Source organism: Natator depressus, chromosome 15 (genome assembly GCF_965152275.1).
Source record: "Natator depressus isolate rNatDep1 chromosome 15, rNatDep2.hap1, whole genome shotgun sequence".
NCBI classification, from domain to species: Eukaryota; Metazoa; Chordata; order Testudines; family Cheloniidae; genus Natator; species Natator depressus.
Genome location: NC_134248.1, coordinates 28,558,515 through 28,578,516, shown reverse-complemented (window position 1 = coordinate 28,578,516; position 20,002 = coordinate 28,558,515). Strand labels below are relative to the sequence as shown.

Genomic DNA, 20,002 nt, shown 5'->3' with positions numbered 1-20,002 from the left:
CGAGAGAGATTTGCTGGAAGGAATTAAAGACAAAACTTTCCCCGGATTGCTTTTGTCTGGGGCTGCAGCTTTGATGGGGCTCGGGCTTTGCCTTTGACAGATCTCCAGTAAAGAACAAGCTCCTTGCCTCTGCCTGCTTCTCCGCCCGCCCCCCAGCTCCCCCTTGGCAGATGTGGGAGTGAAAGCTCAGGGCTTCCCAAGATTGGAGGGAGCTGCCAGCAGGCGGGGGAGACACTGAGGGTCTCCCCGCCCCCCCTTCTCTCCCTCCCTTGTCCCCACATGAAACCAGCCTAGCCTTAATGAAAACAAGCTGCTCCAATGCGATCCTAGCCAGTGAGCTCAAGGCTGCAGAGGAGGAGGGCTCCAGGCTGGGCTCAGATAGACACCGTCCCAAGGAGCCAGAAGAAACTGGGCTAGGACTTCAGGACAAGCAAACTTTTCCCCTTTGCTTTTACATTCTTTCAGGCCCTGCAGACGGACCCCCCCCCCCCCCGGCAGGAGGGTGCTGGGAGACTTTAGCCTCTGTCTAACCTACAGCTGGTGAGTACATGCAACGCCCCCATCTTTCAGATCCTTCACTTCGCTTTACAATATTTAATCTACAAACAAAATTGCATTGGATTCCCCCCTCCCCCCAGCAACCTTCTCTTTTCCTTTTTTGAACTCCTCACCGCAGCACAGACCTGGGCTGGTTTTATTGTTTTTCTTTGTCATAGATCTAGATATTTATTTTTCCCAGTGTGTTGATGTTAGGATTTCATGCTCATCTGTGAACCAAGTTGAGTGTGCTCAGCTAGACAGGCATGTTGGCGGAGTTCTGTTTGGAATAATTGTTCAGCATGGTGCATAGATTTCATATTGGAGTTGCTTACAGAATACCAGTGAAAGACAAAGGGAGCCAGATGCTTCGCTTTGGACCCTTCCAAGAAGTTCTCAAGTGCCACTGAAGTGAGCCGACTGAGCTTGCTGGGCAAAGCAGGGTGCCTGTGTGAGAGGCCAGATATGCATTTGCATGAAGGTAGCAGAACTCAGTGGGTTGTGGGGGGAGAAAAAAGGGGGTTGCCAAAAAGAGGAAAATTGCGTTAGATTTGCTTCCTTTGCTTTACAATTAAAAATCCCGGCTGTGGATCAGAGCAGGCATTTGCGGAGAGAGAAGCGTGCTGGGGGCTCAGGGAGAAATTTTGGCGGGGTACATTATGGTACTGGGGAGGAGTTTGGAAGTGGATACGATGGGACTCGGGGAGGGGCTTGGGGATATATAGGGTGTGATTGGACAGGAGTTTGGGGGCGATATGCTGGGGATTTGTGCAGGAGGGCTGGGGGAGGGAATGCACTCTGGCTTTTGGATGGGCAATGTGGCGGAGAAATGGGCTGCCTGGACAGCGGGCTCTCAGCGTTCCATGTCTCCGTTCTTTCTTGTGGTCCAAGGACCGTGGCCCAAGCAGCGTGTGCTGAGGGGTACGACGGTTGGGGAGGACCGACCCACCTAACGGGGAGTAATTTGGGTGCAGGCAGGTTTTGGGTGGCAGGGGAAAAGAGTGAAAATTTGCAGCTTCCCCCTCTTCTCTTTTTGCCCAAGCTGCACGTGGCAAACCGTTGAACAGAGTCAGATGCCATTTTAAAGGCGGGGGGAAGAGAAGTGGCCTTCTCTTTGCGTTAAGTTTCAGTGGCTGAGACCTGCTGCAGCTCCCTTCATAGCTCAAGGCTACTAGATGGCTTCTTAATTTTGTTGAAGCCAGGAGGGCCAGAAAAGTCCCGGTCTGCTTTCTGTGCCGCCTTCTCACTGCTGCACCAACGGAAACTTTGGGGGGGAAGCCAGCACTGAACTAAATAACACAGGGGGGAGGAAAACTTCACTGCAAACGGAGCTTACAATGTAATCCAAGTGGTACTGAAGCTATTCAGGGCTTCGGGTCTGCTGCAGCAAAACTGGCTCTGAGATGAATGTGGCGCCAGTGCAGACTCCTGGTGAAGCCAGTGGGAGTTTTGCCTGAATAACGACTGCAGGCTGGAAGTATAATATCCCTTATCTTGGTGGAAGTGGGGCAAGCCATAAAGTTTAGCTCCAGATCTGAAGCTTCCCCCCCACCCCCACCCCCCCCGAATTTAGGGCGTGGGTAGTTTCATCATGTTGATCTGGGCCCAGGTCTAGTTCCTTAATTCCGTTTTTGTTCAGTGCTTTATAATGCTGTGTGAACGAAGGCTAAGTGGTAATCATGATTCGTCTCCTCATTTCTCCAGTTGGTCCATGCTCGTGTTTTTTTGCTATGTAGTTGAGGGTCGCAATGCAGCTCCTGGGTCCAGGAGAAGAAGGTGGGGCTGGGGGACAAGGCGACCAAATGCGAGTTACAAAACAAACAAGTGTTCACAAAATAAACAAATCTGATTTAAAAAAAGGCCAGTAATAGCAGGTAAGAAGGACCCTAGCGCCCCTGAGAGCGGCTGCTTGCTTTGCTGGTTGCCGTGACTCTGGCCTTCATAACAAAACCCTGGCTCCTCTGGCTGACTTTGGAGAAGTTGGGATCTGGATTCAAAGTTTGCAGCTTGAGCTGGTCTCAAGCACGCACCTGGGTGACCACAGCATCAGGTGCTCCTTTCCTCCTTGCTAGCAGCAAGCCTCTTTGCAAAGATGGGAGAGGAGAGACTCTGGTCCTTTTTTCTGTGTTTGAATGGGAACCGGATTTCGGGGGGAGTTACTGTGGTATGTTTTTAAAGTGCAGCTTCTGTTTTCTTTTAATTTTTTTCAAAATATGTTTTCTTTTGTTTAAAATCAGCTTTTTTTTTTAAAAAAGAAGACGAGGGTGGGGTGGGGGGGCATTGAAACTGGGGATGGGCTCACTGGGAATGGAGAGCAGCTAGGTCCTGGGGGTTCCCTGTGGGCTGACTGCTGGGGCAAGGAAGGCGGGGGAGTCTGCTGCTGCTGCCCGTCTATGGAACGTGGACACGCTCCAGGGTGGCCGGGCGACTGTTCTTTGTAGCCCATCGCATGCAGAGAGGGAAAAATAGAACCGCTAATGGCTAAACTAACCCAGAGCAAGGCTGTTGGTTCTTTAGCTACTTCTCTGGCACCTCAAGATCTTTATCCTCATAACACGCACCCCTGTGAGGGAGGACACTAGCTTTATTTTACAGATGGGGAAACTGAGGTAGAGAGTGGCCTAAGTTAGCACAAGAGATCTGGGAAATGAACCCTCATCTCTTGTGCCACGGGCCAGCACCCTAACCACAGGGCCATTCTTCCTCTGAGCTCTTTCACTGAGCCAGCTAGTGATCAATGGAGATGAGTTCAGGCTTATAATCGCTTCTCCTTTAGGAGCAGGTCAGTGGCGAGAGCTGGGCGAGGTGTTGGCTGAAAGCTGACTCGGCCGTGAGGATGCTAGGTTACACCCTGCCTGACCACATGAGAGCTATGCAGATCTGGGTGGTGTGGGGGGAGTGACAACACAGCAGGGCTGAGGTGTGGATTGGCATGTCTGCTTGCATAGCTCTGTCTAGATTACACTGATCCCAGGTTAAATCCATCCCAGCAAAGAGAATGGGGGAGGATAACACAAAAGGGCTGAAACAATGGAGGGGAAACCCCTCCCTAAATTAATCAGCTAGCTGGGTTGGTCTAGATACACCTAGGTGCCCATCCTTGGGTCAATACTTGTGAGCATTTAGCTATCTGAGACCGGATGGTCTCAGCATTCCCTCCTGTCCTGACTAGGGGAGAGGTGAGATCAGAGGTAGAGTGCGCTCCCAGTCGGGGAGAAATACCCCTTCCCTGTGTAGTTTGCTTGAGGGAAGCTACAGGTGTCCATTCTGGTCTATCCGTGTTACTGATCATCCCTCGGTGGCTTGCGGCCCATGCTGCTTGGAGAGCAAGAAGCTGCCCACCTCAGCCAGAGTGTCTTTCCTGTTGAGGGTTAAAGCTGGTTGCCTGGGAGGTGTGGGGACAGCAAATATGGACCTTGAAGTTGCCAAGCCAACTGTTTTACGCTGGTCCTGCCATCCCAGATCCTCCCATATGAACTGGCAGGGTGCAGTGACCCCCATGCAATTCGGGAGTGGGCAAAAGGGGAAATGCTGTTTGTTGCGATGACCTGCAGCAGGGTCAGGCCATGAAACAGCCTTGGCAGAACATGGAGATCTGAGGTCACACTCCACACATCTCGAGAGCTGTTCCTGCCTCCTGCAGGGTAATGCACATGCATTCCCCGCTCACCAAGCACCACTGCGCGTTGCCTGGCGAGCCAAAATGCCTGGCTCTGTGATTGCAGGGAAATCCCGGTTTGCTGGCAGGGCAGGCGTCCCCCCCAGGCTAACCTTGCCTCTAGCATGAAGGGGCAGGTGACTGGGAGAACTGAATGGTTCTGCCAGTACAGCTCCCGCACTATTAGCCAGGGAGGGCTCACACCCAGGATCGGGGTAGTGCAGACAAGGCTCCAGCAGCTTCTGGTGGTGGTTTTTGCCTCCTGCACCGATTTACCAACGAAAAGGCCGTTTGCACTCGTCACTCTGGTAACGGAACGGAGACCCACAACTCACTTCACACAGGCTTGTTCAAGGGCCAGCAGATGCGGCAGCATTTGGTTACTGTCTGTGCCCCGGTACCAATACCCTACGCCATCCCGTCCCTGTTGCACCGCAGACATTCTACAGGGCAGCAAGGAAGCTGGGAAACGGCCTTCGTTATCGCTTTAATATACCCCCAGTGCCCACAGGGAAACATAACTTGTACAAAGAACTGCCAAAGGTCACATGTAATGTCCTTCTCTGCTGGGCACAGCCCCGTTTCCTCCAGACAAATGGAAAAACATAAGTGCATCTTACATCTTATTTTACATCATTCCTGATGAAGAGTGTGGGGGCACTGGCAGCCTTTGTTCGCTGAACACGCCAGGTCTTCCTGTAATGCCTCTGTTCAAGCCACACAGGGTCAAGACAGCAAAAGTCACTGCTCTCATAGGCACCTGGCAAACATTACTCTCTTGTCCTCCACCGGATCAAAAGATGTAATATACTTAAGTGGTCCTGCTGCCAGTTTGTTTAACGGCTGCTGGTGTAAGTGCCGTCCGGGGCTGTCTGAAATGCTGTTCGTAGCAAGGATCCTGGCAACTGAGGCATTGTAGGGGTGTCTGAGGATATTCTCCTGGCCCAGTAGGTGCTAATCTGAAGTGTTGGTCATTGGGAGGGTCTTGGTGGTGGAGCTGGTAGCGGGGAGCCTGCAAACATCTCTCTGTCCCTCTTAGGCACCAATCTGGGTTGTGCTGACCACAGTGCTCTGAAGAGCTGGGCAATCCTAAATGCATGAGAATCTCTCCTTCTAGCCCTGCAAAGCCTGCTAATTTAGGAGAGAGATTGAGTGTGGGGAGGGGAAACCTTTGTGTAAATTGTCCCTGCCCTTTAATGTGGATCAACTCAAAGAATGGGTGAAGCTCACGAACATAAGAACATAACAATGGCCATACTGGGTCAGACCAAAGGTCCATCCAGCCCAGTATCCTGTCTACCGACAGTGGCCAATGCCAGGTGCCCCAGAGGGAGTGACACAGGTTGACTAACTGGTAATGATCTAGTGATCTCTCTCCTGCCATCCATCTCCACCCTCTGACAAACAGAGGCTAGGGACACCATTCCTTACCCATCCTAGCTAAAAGCCATTAATGAACTTAACCTCTATGAATTTATCCAGTTCTCTTTTAAACCCTGTTATAGTCCTAGCCTTCACAACCTCCTGAGGCAAGGAGTTCCACAGGTTGACTGTGCAGACAGTGAAGAAGAACTTCCTTTTATTTGCTTTAAACCTGCTACCCATTAATTTCATTTGGTGGCCCCTAGTTCTTACATTATGGGAACAAATAAATAACTTTTCCTTATTCACTTTCTCCACACCACTCATGATTTTATAGACCTCTATCATATCCCCCCTTAGTCTCCTCTTTTCCAAGCTGAAAAGTCCTAGCCTCTTTAATCTCTCCTCATATGGGACCCGTTCCAAACCCCTAATCGTTTTAGTTGCCCTTTTCTGAACCTTTTCTAATGCCAGCTGAGATGAGGGGACCACATCTGTTTGCAGTATTCAAGATGTGGGCGTACCATGGATTTGTATAAGGGCAATAAGATATTCTCCGTCTTATTCTCTATCCCTTTTTTAATGATTCCTAACGTCCCGTTTGCTTTTTTGACTGTCGCTGCACACTGTGTGGATGTCTTCAGAGAACTGGCCACGATGACTCCAAGCTTCCACTGGGTTCTTCTTAAAGCAAACCAGCTCTCCCATGAGCTGTGTGAGTGACCTTGCAAGGAGCTGCAGGCAGAATCACTTCCACTAATTCCATCCCAGGTTTGAAGCCTGGCATGCTCAGATGGAACAAATCACCCCCCAGATTTCAGTAATGATCTAATAGGAAATGAGAACACTTCGCATTGGCTGGGGTGCCAATTGCAGCCAATTTGAAAAGGGCCATCTGCACAATTTTAGATTGGAAGGATGTACCTGAAGTCCCATTTCTGCCCCTGGTAGAACTGAGAGTTTCTTCTCGTGGCCTGGAGTTTTGGCGGTCTGTGATCTGTCTTCCACCAATGAGTTATCTGAAGCTGACCATGCTCATATGTGCAGCTCACATCTTCCAGCGCCCACGTTACACTCTGCTTAAAATTACCGCTGTGGTTTTGTCCGCCCTGTTTCTTTTGTTGCTCTTCTCATGCTTTCCAAACTCCCAGAAAGCCATGCTTCAAACCCAGAGCTACTCTGGAGTGGGCTCTGGCTCTCTATCGGCATGCAAGAGGTCACTCAGGCAGCAATTCAGCAAGTGCTTCCAGAAATGTGAGCTCTTAGCCCGAAAAGCTTCTGACTTGCTGTTTCTCCTAGCCCTAGAGCTGAAATGTGTTTTTCATACCCATTTGTGTAAAATGTAATAAATGATAGAATACGTGATGTGAGCTGGTTAGCTCCTAGTGGCCCCAGTTCAGGAAAACATCCCCATCCAGTGCAGCACAATTGAATTCAATGGGACTTAAGTGCATATCAAAGTTAAGCACGTGCTTAAGTGCTCTCCTGAAAACCTTAGCACATGGGGAAGTGCTGTCCTGACTCCTGGCCTTGCAAACTTGAATGAGCTACAGATGTAGTAGTGTCTCTAGCTAAGGGATGAGGGGCAGTGCAGCAGAAACTTGCCCTGGTACCTGTGCCGTGGATGTTCTCCGAGTGGTGCCATTCTGGGACTATTTACAGCAATAATGTTCGTGGGGAGTTCAATCATTGTCTGAATCTATTTCTAACCATGCATGAGGCTGATGATCATTGCACCATTGTTTACTAATTGTTAGAGCCACGTGTATAGCTAGAACAAAGTGTGGAACGGATCAGTGGAGCTGCACGTTTGCCCTTCTGCAGTTAAGTCGGTTCAAAGTTTCCATTGTCAATCTCAGGTTTCAGGAATTTATTAATCAGCCAAACTAATTTTGCTTGAGCCAGAATCTTGGCAGGCAGCACTCCCACCCCAGCAGTGTATTTATAAAGAACACTAAACTTAGGGGGGGGAAATAGTTTCATCTGGTTTTCATCTGGTTTTCAAGTATGTCAGCGTAAAACAAATGGAATGTTGCACTTTACGATGTTTCTTTGCAATCACAAAAATGAAATCAAAGTTCAGGCTAGTTTTTCTTTAAGAAATGTAGCTTGGCAAGTAACTCGGTGCCTAAAATAATCAACAGGCTTTTGTTATTTTGGAAACAAATGGCAAAAGCAATGCCATTAAACTTTTCAAAGGGGCTGCTTGGTAGCTATTGTGTCTGCTTTGAATAGGATAATGTATGCGTCCTCCTTTTAATAGCAAATTTATTTAAGTAAATGCAATTTTGTCTCAGACACGATTTAAAAGAAAACGCCCTAATTTTCACTCCATTGGGTTTATTGAATAAATAACATTTTTAAAAACGTGTCTTTAATGGCTAGATCAGACTCCATCTCCATCGAAATGTTCTGATCTTATTGGTTCAGTATCCCTATAACCGATGTGATAGGTAAACAGATTGCAAAATTCTTGTATTGGTCATTTGCAAATATTCAGGAATTCCTTTGTGAAATTCCCTCTCTATTTTTGCTGCCTGTTGACTCACTGATTTCAGGTGAGCTTCTCTTACTAGATGTTCCATTCTATGCATCCGATGAAGTGAGCTGTAGCCCACGAAAGCTTATGCTCAAATAAATTTGTTAGTCTCTAAGGTGCCACAAGTACTCAGTTTCTTTTCACAGAGTAAGGTGCTAGTCAGCAACAAGCAGGGGTAGCAGAATCTGATGGTGTCGGTGAAATACACTCGAGCACAATGCCCCTTGCAGATCTTAAATGAGGCCTCGGCTCTTTGCCAGGCCAAAGCGAACAGCTCTCCAGCAGTGCATTGCAAATATTCAAAATGTGCAGCTTACTCCATGTTGGGTAAATGGTGTCCATGTTCCCTGACTGAAAGGTTTCTGAGCCAGCCAGGGCTGTGTGAACCCTGGAGTTTATTAATAATACATTATTAGTCATTGGCATTTGCTTGTGGCTCCTGATTCAATGATTGATTGTGACCAGCCAACACTGTGCAAGTTGCATGTTGTGAATCTTGGATGTTGTTATTGAAAATTGTCCCGGGAAAGAGAGTCCTACGGCAGGGTGGGGTGGCAGTGCTCTGTGTGCGTGTGTATGTGTGTTGTAGGGGTGGAGAGGGGAGTCCCTAAGGGGTTGCAGACCTGGCAGTAAAAAGGGTGTTTCCTATTGAGCTGCGTTGCTGTAGGATTAAGCTGCTGCTCCCAGATTAAGATAAGGACCACTTTAAGACCTCTACGGTGGGTGATAAATCCAGTCTTTCGGCGCCATCCGCTGGTGTTCTGCCTAACCATGTGTTCTGCCCAATTATATGGCAAGAGCAACCAGTCAAGCATACTTTAGTCGAGACACCCCTTATCAAGGCCTGCGAGCAAGGGGCTGTACCTGGAAGGGCGTGGCCTGCTGCCACCAACAGTCGAGGGATTAGTTAAAGGGCTAAAACCATGGCTGGGCAGGTGTGCACTGGGGCCCCTCCCACCCCGACACACATCCACATCGCGCAGTGTGGCACACTCCCAACCCGGACAGTGCCTGGCCACAGACAGCTCTCCCAGGGCCCGATCCTTTCAGGGCCCAGGGACCCCCAGAGTCCCTCAAGCTGCAAACGCACCACACAGGCTCCTACTTAAAGAGCCTGGCCTCCTGGCTTCCCCATCTGGCTTCTGCTTGGTAAGGGAGTCTGCATGTGCATGGCTGGGAAGAACTGTAATCAACAGGGGAGCGCAGCGTACGCTTCTTCCCCATAAAAATAAGTAAGCGGGAATTATTTGTCAGTTTCCTGGGGTGTGCCTGTGTGTTATCTTTTGCAAATGCACTTTCTGTTGTGAGACATGCCCAGGCCCCACAGCGCTTAAAGTAATTTATTGCCAGGTCTGGTTTCCACCAGAAGTATCTTTATAGCTGCTAGAACGCACAGAGCTTCCCAGGGTCTAGTGACAGCTGCACAGCATCAGCCTCCCAGCCATTCCCCTCGTTAAAGGTGGGTTTGAGAAATAGCCCGGCACAAGCAAAGTCCGGTCACTGGGAGTTCCAGGGGGTTGTAGCCTCCAGAACAGGGGCCTCATCAAGGAAGCAGGATACACTGTGTTTGGAGGTCTTGTGTCAAACCACTGCTTAAAATGTGCACCCTGTTTACTGGTTGACCTGGGAGGCTTCCTCCTACCAGAGGTCCACGTGGTTAGAAAACACGCGGGGCTGAGTTAATGCTGCTGTGACGGTCTCCATTGCGAGATTCCTTGGGCGTGGTGGTGGTGGTGCATCTTCTGACAGTCACACACTGCCACTGGCTGAATGCCGTTGCTCGTCAGTGAGGGGAGGAAACAGTGGCTGGGGAAGTTCCAGACAACTTGGTCAATGGGCTGAAGGGTTGAAACCCAGCCCCGCTTTCTTGGAGGTGCAAATCGGAGCTGCGCTCCTGAAAATTGGCCCCAATCGTCCTCCCTACGGAAAAAGGAAGCAAAACGAAGTAGAGGGTTTGGAGCTTGTTGGGTAGGAGATTTTTGGATGCATGTCCACCCGTGTCTGGTTGTGTGGGAATGCACATGTACAAGGGGGGTGGGGGGTTGGTTCTCATAGTCTTCTCCCATCCCCAAACTGAGGAAACTGACCAGAGGGAGTCACTCCCTGCACCTCCCTTCCTCGGCATTCAACGAGCTGCCTCCACAGTGCTCCTAGGCCATGGTGAGCCACCGAAGGGACCAGGCTTGGGATCGGAACTCGGTTCTGGCGAGGGGCAGGTGTCCCATTGCCATGACTCGGCTGTGGCGTCCGTCATACGCAGTGTTTGCCCTTTATTGCTGGAGATTTCCTATGGGCAATACATCTATGCAACATGAATAATGAAAAGCTTGTGATGTAGCTAGCGGTGTAGAGGCCATGGGCGGGGGGGGGAGTGGGGTTGAAATATCAACAATAGCCATGTGCTTTCTGCAAGATCATGAAAATTACACTCAGGATGAGCAGGTGCTGAGGGCCCGGGGGCTGATCGCAAGGGCCAGCTAAGACGCACAGCTCTAGAAAGTGCCAGTTCTTCCTCCGGATTCTCTGTCCTCACCGTTTCCTGAAGCTCTGGCTGATGTTTAAAGCAATAATGTCCCGAGAGCTGCTTTTCCCACCCTTTCTCTGTAATTTATTATAGCGGTACCTGATAGCCATTCTATAGTTAAGGTTACGTTTTAATGTGGGTTGATCATGATTTATGAATTCCTGTTTCTCTCCGAAAGCCTGAGGCCAATCCATGTGAAATTTCACTCTGGGTCCTTTGAGTTTTCTGGGCAGGGTTTTCTTTGGTTTCTCATCATAAATGTTTAATAGAAAGTCTCTGAAATGGGGCTGTGGCTGAAATTTCTCCTTGGAAGCCCTCCTATGTCTTAAAGACCCATGCCCCCCAAATAAACCCCCCACCATACTCCAGCTACATAAAACGTAGCAGAGGGATGAACCTACTGCGCCCCTCCCCCAAACTACCCACCCCCAATTAAAGCATCAAAATAAACCTAGGAAATGATTACACCCGAATGGTTGCTGAGAAGCAGCCAGGGTGGCTACACAAGCAACCTACCTGGCACAAACCACAAAATCAAGGGCATGAAAAGTGAAGCTACCTGCCAGGTCACACCCTTCATTCTTTTACCCAGAAGCACACGCCATACCATTGTCACAACTCCCAGGCACCGAGACCAGGCACTGGAACTTTGCCGAGGACAGATACTAACTTGTCCCTGTTTTCTCTCTGTTTTGTGGCAGATTCCGGTCTGGGAAATGGCTGCTCCAGCTATGGTCTGTGTGCTCCTTATGCTCATGGCACCTCTGTGCACCACGCGATCGACACACATCCAGGCGACTGTCCTGGATGATAACAGTGGGAGTGGAGACAATCCGGGTACCTCCATCCCCCCCTCTGCGAGCGTGAATTTGGGGGTGAGTCCTACATCCGGGACTATTGCTGTGAACTCTGTCAATGGCACCTCGACTTCAGGCAACATCTTCGATAGGATTGTGAACTTCTTTAAAGAGTACATGCTGCTAATCATTGTGGTGGGGTCCTTAGTTTTTGTGCTGCTCTTCATTATATGTGCCGCCGTCATCGTCCGGCAGAAACACAAGGCCTCTGCCTATTACCCATCGTCATTTCCTAAGAAAAAGTACGTGGACCAGAATGACAGGTCGGGGGGTGCCAAAGCTTTCAACGAAGTTCCTGAAAAGGCTCCCGAGACCCACCCGGAGGAGCCCGTGGACTCATCCAAACAGCTGCAAGCTGATATTTTGGCTGCTGCCCAGAACTTGAAATCCCCAGCCAAGGTCTCCATGGCAAATGGAGATGGGACCAAAATAGAGGATAAGCCCCAAAAAGAACAGGAGGAAGGGACCAAAGTGGAGGACAACAGACAAGCAGCTGAGTGTGTTTCCAAAGAACAGGTGGCTCCCCAGGAGAAAGCTGAACCAGCAAAAGAGATGCCAGCTCCAAGTTGCGCAGCAGAAATGGAGGCCAAAGGAGAAGAACCTCCCTCCACTGAGGAAGTGCAGCAGGCCAATGAGTCCTCGCCAGAAGAGCCCAAAGAATGCCCCGTGGCTGCCGATCCCATCGTGCAAACCCCTGAAGGTGAGAAGCAAGATGTGTCCGTTCCGGCGGCTCCCGATACCAGTGCTGCCGGTGTCTAACACAGGAACTCAGGCGCTAGAAAAACGGACCTTCGTTCTTGAACAATGCTAAAGCAGGGGACAATCACCATTCATCAGCAGACCACGTTATTGATTTGGAAATTGATTCAACACGCAACAGGCTATTTTTCTATTAAGTGGGCACAATAGATACCCCTGTCATTATACCAGCCATGGTGCCCAGCTCTAATATCAAAACAGATTCGATTTAGTACACCGTGTTTTACATTAACAGACCGTTCCGTTACTGTGTAATTGCTCAGTAGCTCTCACTTTCAGTAAGTACATATGTAGGGGTTAGAGGTGGGCGTGATCAGAATCCATGACCTAGCTTTCAGGGTGAGTGACAGATCCAGAATGAAATGTTGGGGCTTAAGCCTGTCTTGAATAGTGGCCTTTAATTATAGATGGTATGACCAGCCATTTATATGGCGCAAATCCTACGGGTCCTTACCCAGGTATCTAGGGGAAATCAATGGGAGTTTTGCCTGAGTTTTGCCTTGTGTGAGCTTCTATGGATTTGAACTCTACTTGGTGGGAAATCTAGGGCTTTTATCCATTAGGGTCAACATATAGTTCCAGAAGAATTTGCAGGCAATTCTTTGTTCTCTGTAAAATAAGCTGTTGCTGGCTTTCTTGCAAATGTTATTTTTCTAATTCATTTTTATACTATTCGATGGAGGACTTTGGGTGAAAAAGAAATTGTGTGTGTGGAGTGAGTGACTCTAGATGGGATTTTCGGATCTCGCCCTCTCGACTAGTCTGAAAAGAGGGGGGTGCTTCATACAAGGGGCAACTGGACCATGTAATTCCATCTAGTGTGAAGAATCTTGTTTTCAAACATAACTTCAGACTTTTCGTCTGGCATCGTAAAGGCTTTACCGATATTTATGACCTTCTGTGATATTTTTTTCCTCAAACATCGTAATCTTCAAAGGACTATAAGATGGAACCTGCAGCTCTTTGTAGACTTCCACAACTGATAGACTTTTACAGTTGTTTTCTTTGGCCTCCATATTTTGTTGCAGTGTATAATAATAATAATAATAATAATAGATTAAAAAGAGTAAGCTTCTTTATATCCACTGATTAACTGTTCCATAAAGATGTTAATATGACTCAAAGAAATATATTTTACTCAGGGTTTCCATTTAAAAAAACAACACCACAATCATAACAACTTGACTAAAGATACTAGGTAATGGAGGGTGGAGAAAGCAAAATCTAATGCTAAGAAGTTAGCGTTTAATTTTTATGCCAACATTCCACTGATTTCTTAAACAAGAAAATTCCTGTTTGCAATTTTATTTGTGTTTTTTCTTACCTCCCTTTTCTACCATTATTAATAAAGAAATTTTCTATGCAGATTTGTTTTGTTTCTGTGGCCTTGAAGATGAGGAGGGTGACTTGTTAGTTTGGTAATTGTATGTTTGTTTTATGGGGCTGCTAAGAGCCCCTGTCATGCTGTCTGGAGTAGTTCACAACCATGAGTGCCTACCTCAGGGCAGACACCTCACCTGGTGGTATGTTCTGTAATTAAATTTCACCAAGCCAGTAAAGTGCTCCAGTAGTACCCATAACAGTCCTACCAGGGAGTCACAGACAGTTCCCTTGGACTCTCCTGTCTATCTTGCCACCCAGGCACGCTGGACTTAGTGACAAATAGAAAAGGAGGACTTGTGGCACCTTAGAGACTAACAAATTATTTTGAGCATAAGCTTTCGTGAGCTACAGCTCACTTCATCGGATGCATTCAGTGGAAAATACAGGGGGGAGATTTATACACATAGAGAACATGAAACAATGGGTGTTACCATACACACTGTAATGAGAGCGATTGGGTAAGGCGAGCATTACCAGCAGGAGAGAGGAAACCAAAAAAAACAAACCAAACAACCTTTTGTAGTGATAATCAAGGTGGGCCATTTCCAGCAGTTGACAAGAATTTGTGAGGAACGGGTGGGGGGGGATAAACATGGGGAAATAGTTTTACTTTGTGTAATGACACATCCACTCCCAGTCTTTATTCAAGCCTAACTGGTCACTTACACCAAAAATCACTAAATATTCAGATTGCTTCCAGTCCCAGGAGACCAGTCACTTACCCAGACCAATTGGTACCCTAGATCTTACACCAAAGACAACACCTGTAGCCAATCCTGTAATAAACTATCTAAAGGGTTACTAACTAGGAAAAAGAAATGAGTTTTTTACAGGTTAAAGCTAGCAAACATATACACACAAATGAGTTACCATCTAAGGTTCCTAAAGATGACAGAGACATGGTAATCTGTCAATTCAAAATGTCTTTCAGGACAGACCCACGGGTAACCCCAGGGGATCTCTGCCTTAATTCAATATCTCTGGCCCTGTGAGAGTTCAAACAGTATAGAGAGGAAAAATCTTCATGTCAACTATTTTTATGTCCCTCTTCCGGCAGTCAGATCAATAGGACAAGGCCTTCTGCACATACTTCTCCGTGGGTGGATGGGGCAATTAACAAATTTTTTGTTTTATGATGGGGGGAAGGGGGCAATTCCCATGCCTGGATTCACAAGTGCAGAGCAAACATTTTCAAAGTTATAAATCAAAACCAACATATTTCCTTATAGCGTGGAATATAGGCATTACAAGTGAGATTAATGCAGCAGCAATTTACACACATTTCATAGAGTCTAAATACTTTCTCATAAGACTAACACCTATTTTGAACAAAACTAACCTAGAGGTGAGCTGGTTTGGTTTCCAGCTATGAGTTTGCCAGTTCTTAGCTAATGCCTATGCCCTTGGCCAGAGCTGGCACTTGGTTTACTAGTGTCACAGTCCCAACCAAGAGCCAGGCTCAAGATTTTGTGCATACATTGCATACAAATATATGCATGGCTACACCACGTCAGGCAATCTGCCTACCAACTGCCACCCCACCCATCCCTTGTGATTCATTATCTGTCCAGCTCTCTGAGACATCCTAAATAGTAGCAAACAATTTTAGTGGCGACTTCTGCTTAAACCTCAGAATGTCTCAGTGCCACGTCTGGAAAAAGCCGCCTTAAATATGTTTCTCCCTTGGGATTAAAACAGGAAATAGCTGGCATAGCTCTGGCCATAGGAAAGAGCTGAGTGGGAACAGCTGAAAGGCCTTTGGACTGATTTCCTTTGCTTTTAGCCTGGTTCTCTGCAGGCTAGTAATGCTGGAGGGCAAGGGGAGCGTGAATGGGGATTAGTCACTGCAGTAAGACAGGACTCGTTCCTGGAAGATGACAGGTTTCAGAGGAGCAGCCGTGTTAGTCTGTATTCGCAAAAAGAACAGGAGGACTTCTGGCACCTTAGAGAGATTTTCAAATGGATTTCTCTCTATTTCAGTCCCGGTGGCGCTGCAGCAGCTGCCCAATTAAAGAGTGAGCCAGCAAAGCTGAGATAAATGGTACAAGCAAATCAGCACTTTTTCTACTCTCCCGATTTTGGGCAATGTTCTGCTCTCCATTTCACCTGTGTGAATCCCCCACTGGCTTCGCTGGTATGAGGGATTCACAGCGGTAGAACAGCAGAGATTGGCCCTCAGCACGTTTATTGTGTTCCTGGGGGACGCCTGCGGTCAGGGCCCCCTCTCAGCCCACACGTACAGCCTCCTCCACCTGCAGTTTTGCTGCAACCACTCCTGACCTGATGATCCAACTCCCTGATCCTACAGTGAGCTATGAATGGGGAGAGCGTGGCAGGACTGGACCTTAAGGGCTCAGGCCCAGATCCTCAGAGGTATTTAGGTGCCTGGCTTCCATAGGTTAGGGGATCTGGGCCTCAGGCTCTACCCCAGGGCCAAGCATTCCACCAGCTGATGACAAACGTTCAGAGCTGGGTCCAAACACCTCCCTTTGTGGCTTGCAGGAGTATCTGGAGCTGGGGCTTTCTTTGGCCTCACTGCAGAGATGGAAATCAGCAAAGATGTCTGGAGCTGGATTCAAAACATACAGAGTTTGGAGTGTCTTGGAGTACCCTGTCAGCTGGAGTATAGTGTAAATCTCAGCGGAAGGATAAGGGAAGGGGAAATTTATTGAGGGTTGTACCCCTAAGTGTAGTGGATGAAATGAATAAAACCTTGGATGGAAAGATCAGGATGAACTCCATGGAAAGTGGGATCATCTCTCAAGTGAAGAAGAGGGGGAGTCCCGATGCTTTGAATGTCTGAACTAGACTGCACAGATCCCTGGAGAGTAAGGGACATCCCGAGTTCCCACCCTCTCTCCAGGAGGTGGGCTAGATGGGATGTAATAAGCCTCTTCCACCTCTAATTACTATAGTCTTCAGCTGTGGACAATAATGAATGCAAATAAGACCTCAGCGGAGCTGGTCAAGGGGGAAAAACAAGAACATAATCCACACCTGAGCCCAGCAGTTCCTGCTCTATCCAAAGCATGTGTGTGTAGCTGGATGGCAACTGCAGTCTTTGTCACATGGAAAAGCACAAAAGAGGTAGGGGATGTTCATGAGTCAACTAAGGTGTTATAAATACAGGGGAGTTTTTTAAAGTCCTTTTAGCTCTGCAAAGAAGTAGCTCCTTACTAGACCCTGGAGTCTTAACCAAGCTGTTGCAAAACTCAGAAGCTCCCCTGGTTGGCCCCTCACTAGGAGAGTGTGGGGTGGGGGCAGCGTATGAGGGGTGGCCACATCTGTGAATGTGTGTAGGTACGGGGGAAGTGCATGCTGGCACGTGGGCCATGTGTACATGCCTGTGTGTGAGGCTAGGGGCACATGCATGTGGCTAGGCACGTTTGCGGGGGCACGCGCAAACCTTTCCCTTTGTTCCTCCTTGCTGGATTGAACCATCGCATCAGAACCTCTCTCCCAGCTGGGATGACATGGCTTTCTGAAGCGTTCCCTTGGTTTTAAACATTCCCTGTCACACCTGTGGTTTAAATAGAGCCATTCTGAAGCAATTGTGGTCACTTTAATAAACAGCTGCAACACAATAAAATTAATAGTCAAAATGCTGTTAATACACCTCCTGTGTGCCCGGCCAACGGAACCAGAACAGGGCCACTTCCACACGCACCCTCCGCTGACCCACCTTCCCTGCCTCTTTATATTCTCTGTGTTTTATTCCAAGGCCTTTGCTACAACTCGGAGTTCTCCCCCACCGTTCAACGCTCAGTTCTGCCATAGGCCTCGCTCCTTTCAGTGCATTTCTATCATTAGTTTACAGTCGCTTCTCCTCTAATATGGGAGCTCTCAGACTCTCCCCTCCAGTGACTCTAAACCTGGTCTCGGTTTAGTGACCTGATTACCCCACTCCCACAATTCTTTGTGGTCAGATCCCACAACAATTTGCACCTATAACCTACAATCCTTTTCACCTGCTTGGTTCTGAATGTGTGAGGAATGAGTGGGAGATGGATTTTGGGTGAGGCTGGCAGAATGCTGGGAGTTAGGATTGAGGGAGGGTTAGATGTGGGTCTTGGGTGTTATAAGCCACTAGCTGATTTATTTATTTTTTTGTCCAGGGGGGATTTGGGCTGTGACCCCCTGGATGCTGGTGACCTAGACAAGAGAGGGAAAAGCTGGCTTTAAGCAATTTGAACCCTTCACAATATAAAGCACACCCCAGCATCAAATGCTATGAGGCAATACTTGAGCACGAGAGAAGGAAAGGATTGGAACCTGTGCCCAGGGCACGGTGTTCGATCTTGTAGAAATGATCAAAGGCTGATGACACATCAAGGGGGACCAGATAAACTGCAAAGAAACCCAGCAGCCCTTTGCACATAAAGTGCCTCGTTTTTTTTTTGTTTGTTTTTTGTTTTAATTAACCAGTTACCTTGAGGAAATCTGGCAGTACAGAATGCAGTTCAGTTCCATATATCAGCTCACTGCTTTGATGACACAGAGTGGAAGTGAAAGATGAAACGTTTGCTAATGGACGCAGCATATAAACAAGGTCTGGCAAAAGGCAACGGAGCTGCACTCAGCTTTTTGGTAAGTTTTATGTGCTCTGGGATACGGATTAACGGCCATTGCTCGATATTTATGTGTGGTTTCCCCCTGCCTTGGAACTGGAGGGCTTTGATAAATGCATTGAGACAAGGCTTAGTTTCACTGTAACCCCGGCTAGTGCCTTTGCATCTTGCACCTCTCTGCAATTCATACAGCACCCGTCTTCAGTAAGGGCCTGCTCCTTCTCCTACTAAAGTAAATGGCAAAATTCTAACCCAGGAGTTGGGGCAGTGGGAGTGAGGGCCTAATGGGTGTGTTAGCAGGTAAGACCGCTTGTATTGTAACTGTATACACACCCAAAGCACAGCTGACTCTTTTGACCAGAGGCATCAAGGGGACTAATATAAAAAGCCACGCAAATCCCAGTGTCAGCGCCGGCACACTACGTGTAAAACTAGCAACCCAAACTCCTTCTTCAGAACCAGATTCCATATAATTCCAGTAGTGGAAGAATCCCAGGAGATTCAGAGCTTAGATGATTATCCGAACCTTCAGAGGATCCACCAGGTTTCACAGGGCTCTGTCCTCACAAAATCCTTCTCCATTCCCACCTGGTGGTTTCCCTCTCCATCGTCTTTGCTGGATGGACCTACTGTCCCTTTCAGTGGCTAGAGGGGTCCACTAGATGGGTTGGTGACCCCCAAATTCCTGGACCTTGTAGGTGTGGGGCAAGATAAACAGCCCTCTCCATGATGCACAGAAATGAATAGAGAGCCCCCATCAGTCACAGTCAGGTTTGATGAATCCAGCACCAGTCACTCAAGTTCATGCATACCTGGTTCCTAACAAGCACAGGGCATATGCTTTCGGTTATAATATGGATAGTGGCTAAAAATGACCCTAAATCCCACAGTGCAAACATACAAACAAAACTACTCAGGATCCACCTTTCTGCTAAATTTTGTTTGGAGAGAGGAAGTTTTTTAAAGGGATAGCAGTCAACAATGAAAAGTGGGGCTGCAAAGCAAAAATCTGAGCCAGGGACCAATTTCAAAGACTTTCTTTTAAAAAAGGTATGAAGAGAAACCAAACTGAAAACTCCTCAGAAACGCCAAAGGGGATAAAAACTAACCCTATGTGAAATTCCACACCAGTGTCCTCCTGCTGTCAGAGAGAAGCAGGCATTTATGCTCCATTTTAGAACACAACCCAAACTATGGAGTCACGATCAGAATAATGCTGTGCCTACATAACAACTGAACCAGAGGAAGGACAGGCCCCTTCACGGTGGGTAAAGGAGCTCTCAGCAGGGTGTTTTAAACCATCTGCCAGAGCTTTAGGAAACTGTCAGGACAGAGACTCCGGAGGAAGAAGTCCCAGCACTGCTAATACGTCACATCTACACGGCTAGCTGCATCACTGCTACACTGCCCACAAGAAATCTCCAATGATAAGGGGCAAATGTTGCGTATGACAGACACCACAGCAGAGTCGTGGTAATGGGACACCTGCCCCTGACCAGAACTGAGTTCGATTCTAAGCCCAGTCCCTTCTGCGAGTCACCACGGGCTAGGAGCACTGTGGAGGCAGCTCGTTGAATGCTGAAGGAAGGAGGTGCAGGGAGCAGTGAGTGACTCCCTCTGGCCAAAGCTTGCGTATGCTCAGTTAGAGGAGGCTTGGCCTGTCCCAGGACTTTGCAGGGCATTGGCAGGAGAGTGAAGGGGAGCATGCACAAATGCAGGATCTCTAGACACACATCATGCTTCCTTCACTAGGCCCAAGTTCTGCAGGCTACAGAGACTTTTAGCTCAGAATCTCTTTGCTTTTGTGCGTTTGTT

The 20,002-nt window shown here is 48.1% G+C and overlaps 1 protein-coding gene across 2 annotated transcripts; it reads left to right on the top strand.

Annotated features, from left to right (window-relative positions):
• Window positions 1-328: 328 nt before the first annotated feature.
• Window positions 329-13,492, top strand: TMEM119 (transmembrane protein 119). Of its 2 annotated transcripts, none has more exons than XM_074972530.1 (2): window positions 329-540; window positions 11,322-13,492. In XM_074972530.1, exon 2 carries the CDS (start codon window positions 11,337-11,339, stop codon window positions 12,234-12,236), a length of 900 nt encoding a protein of 299 aa, XP_074828631.1. In that variant the 5' UTR covers window positions 329-540; window positions 11,322-11,336; the 3' UTR covers window positions 12,237-13,492. The 2 variants fall into 2 exon arrangements, with proteins under 2 accessions (XP_074828631.1, XP_074828630.1); XM_074972529.1 differs by lacking the exon at window positions 329-540 and adding an exon at window positions 831-1,018.
• Window positions 13,493-20,002: the final 6,510 nt, after the last annotated feature.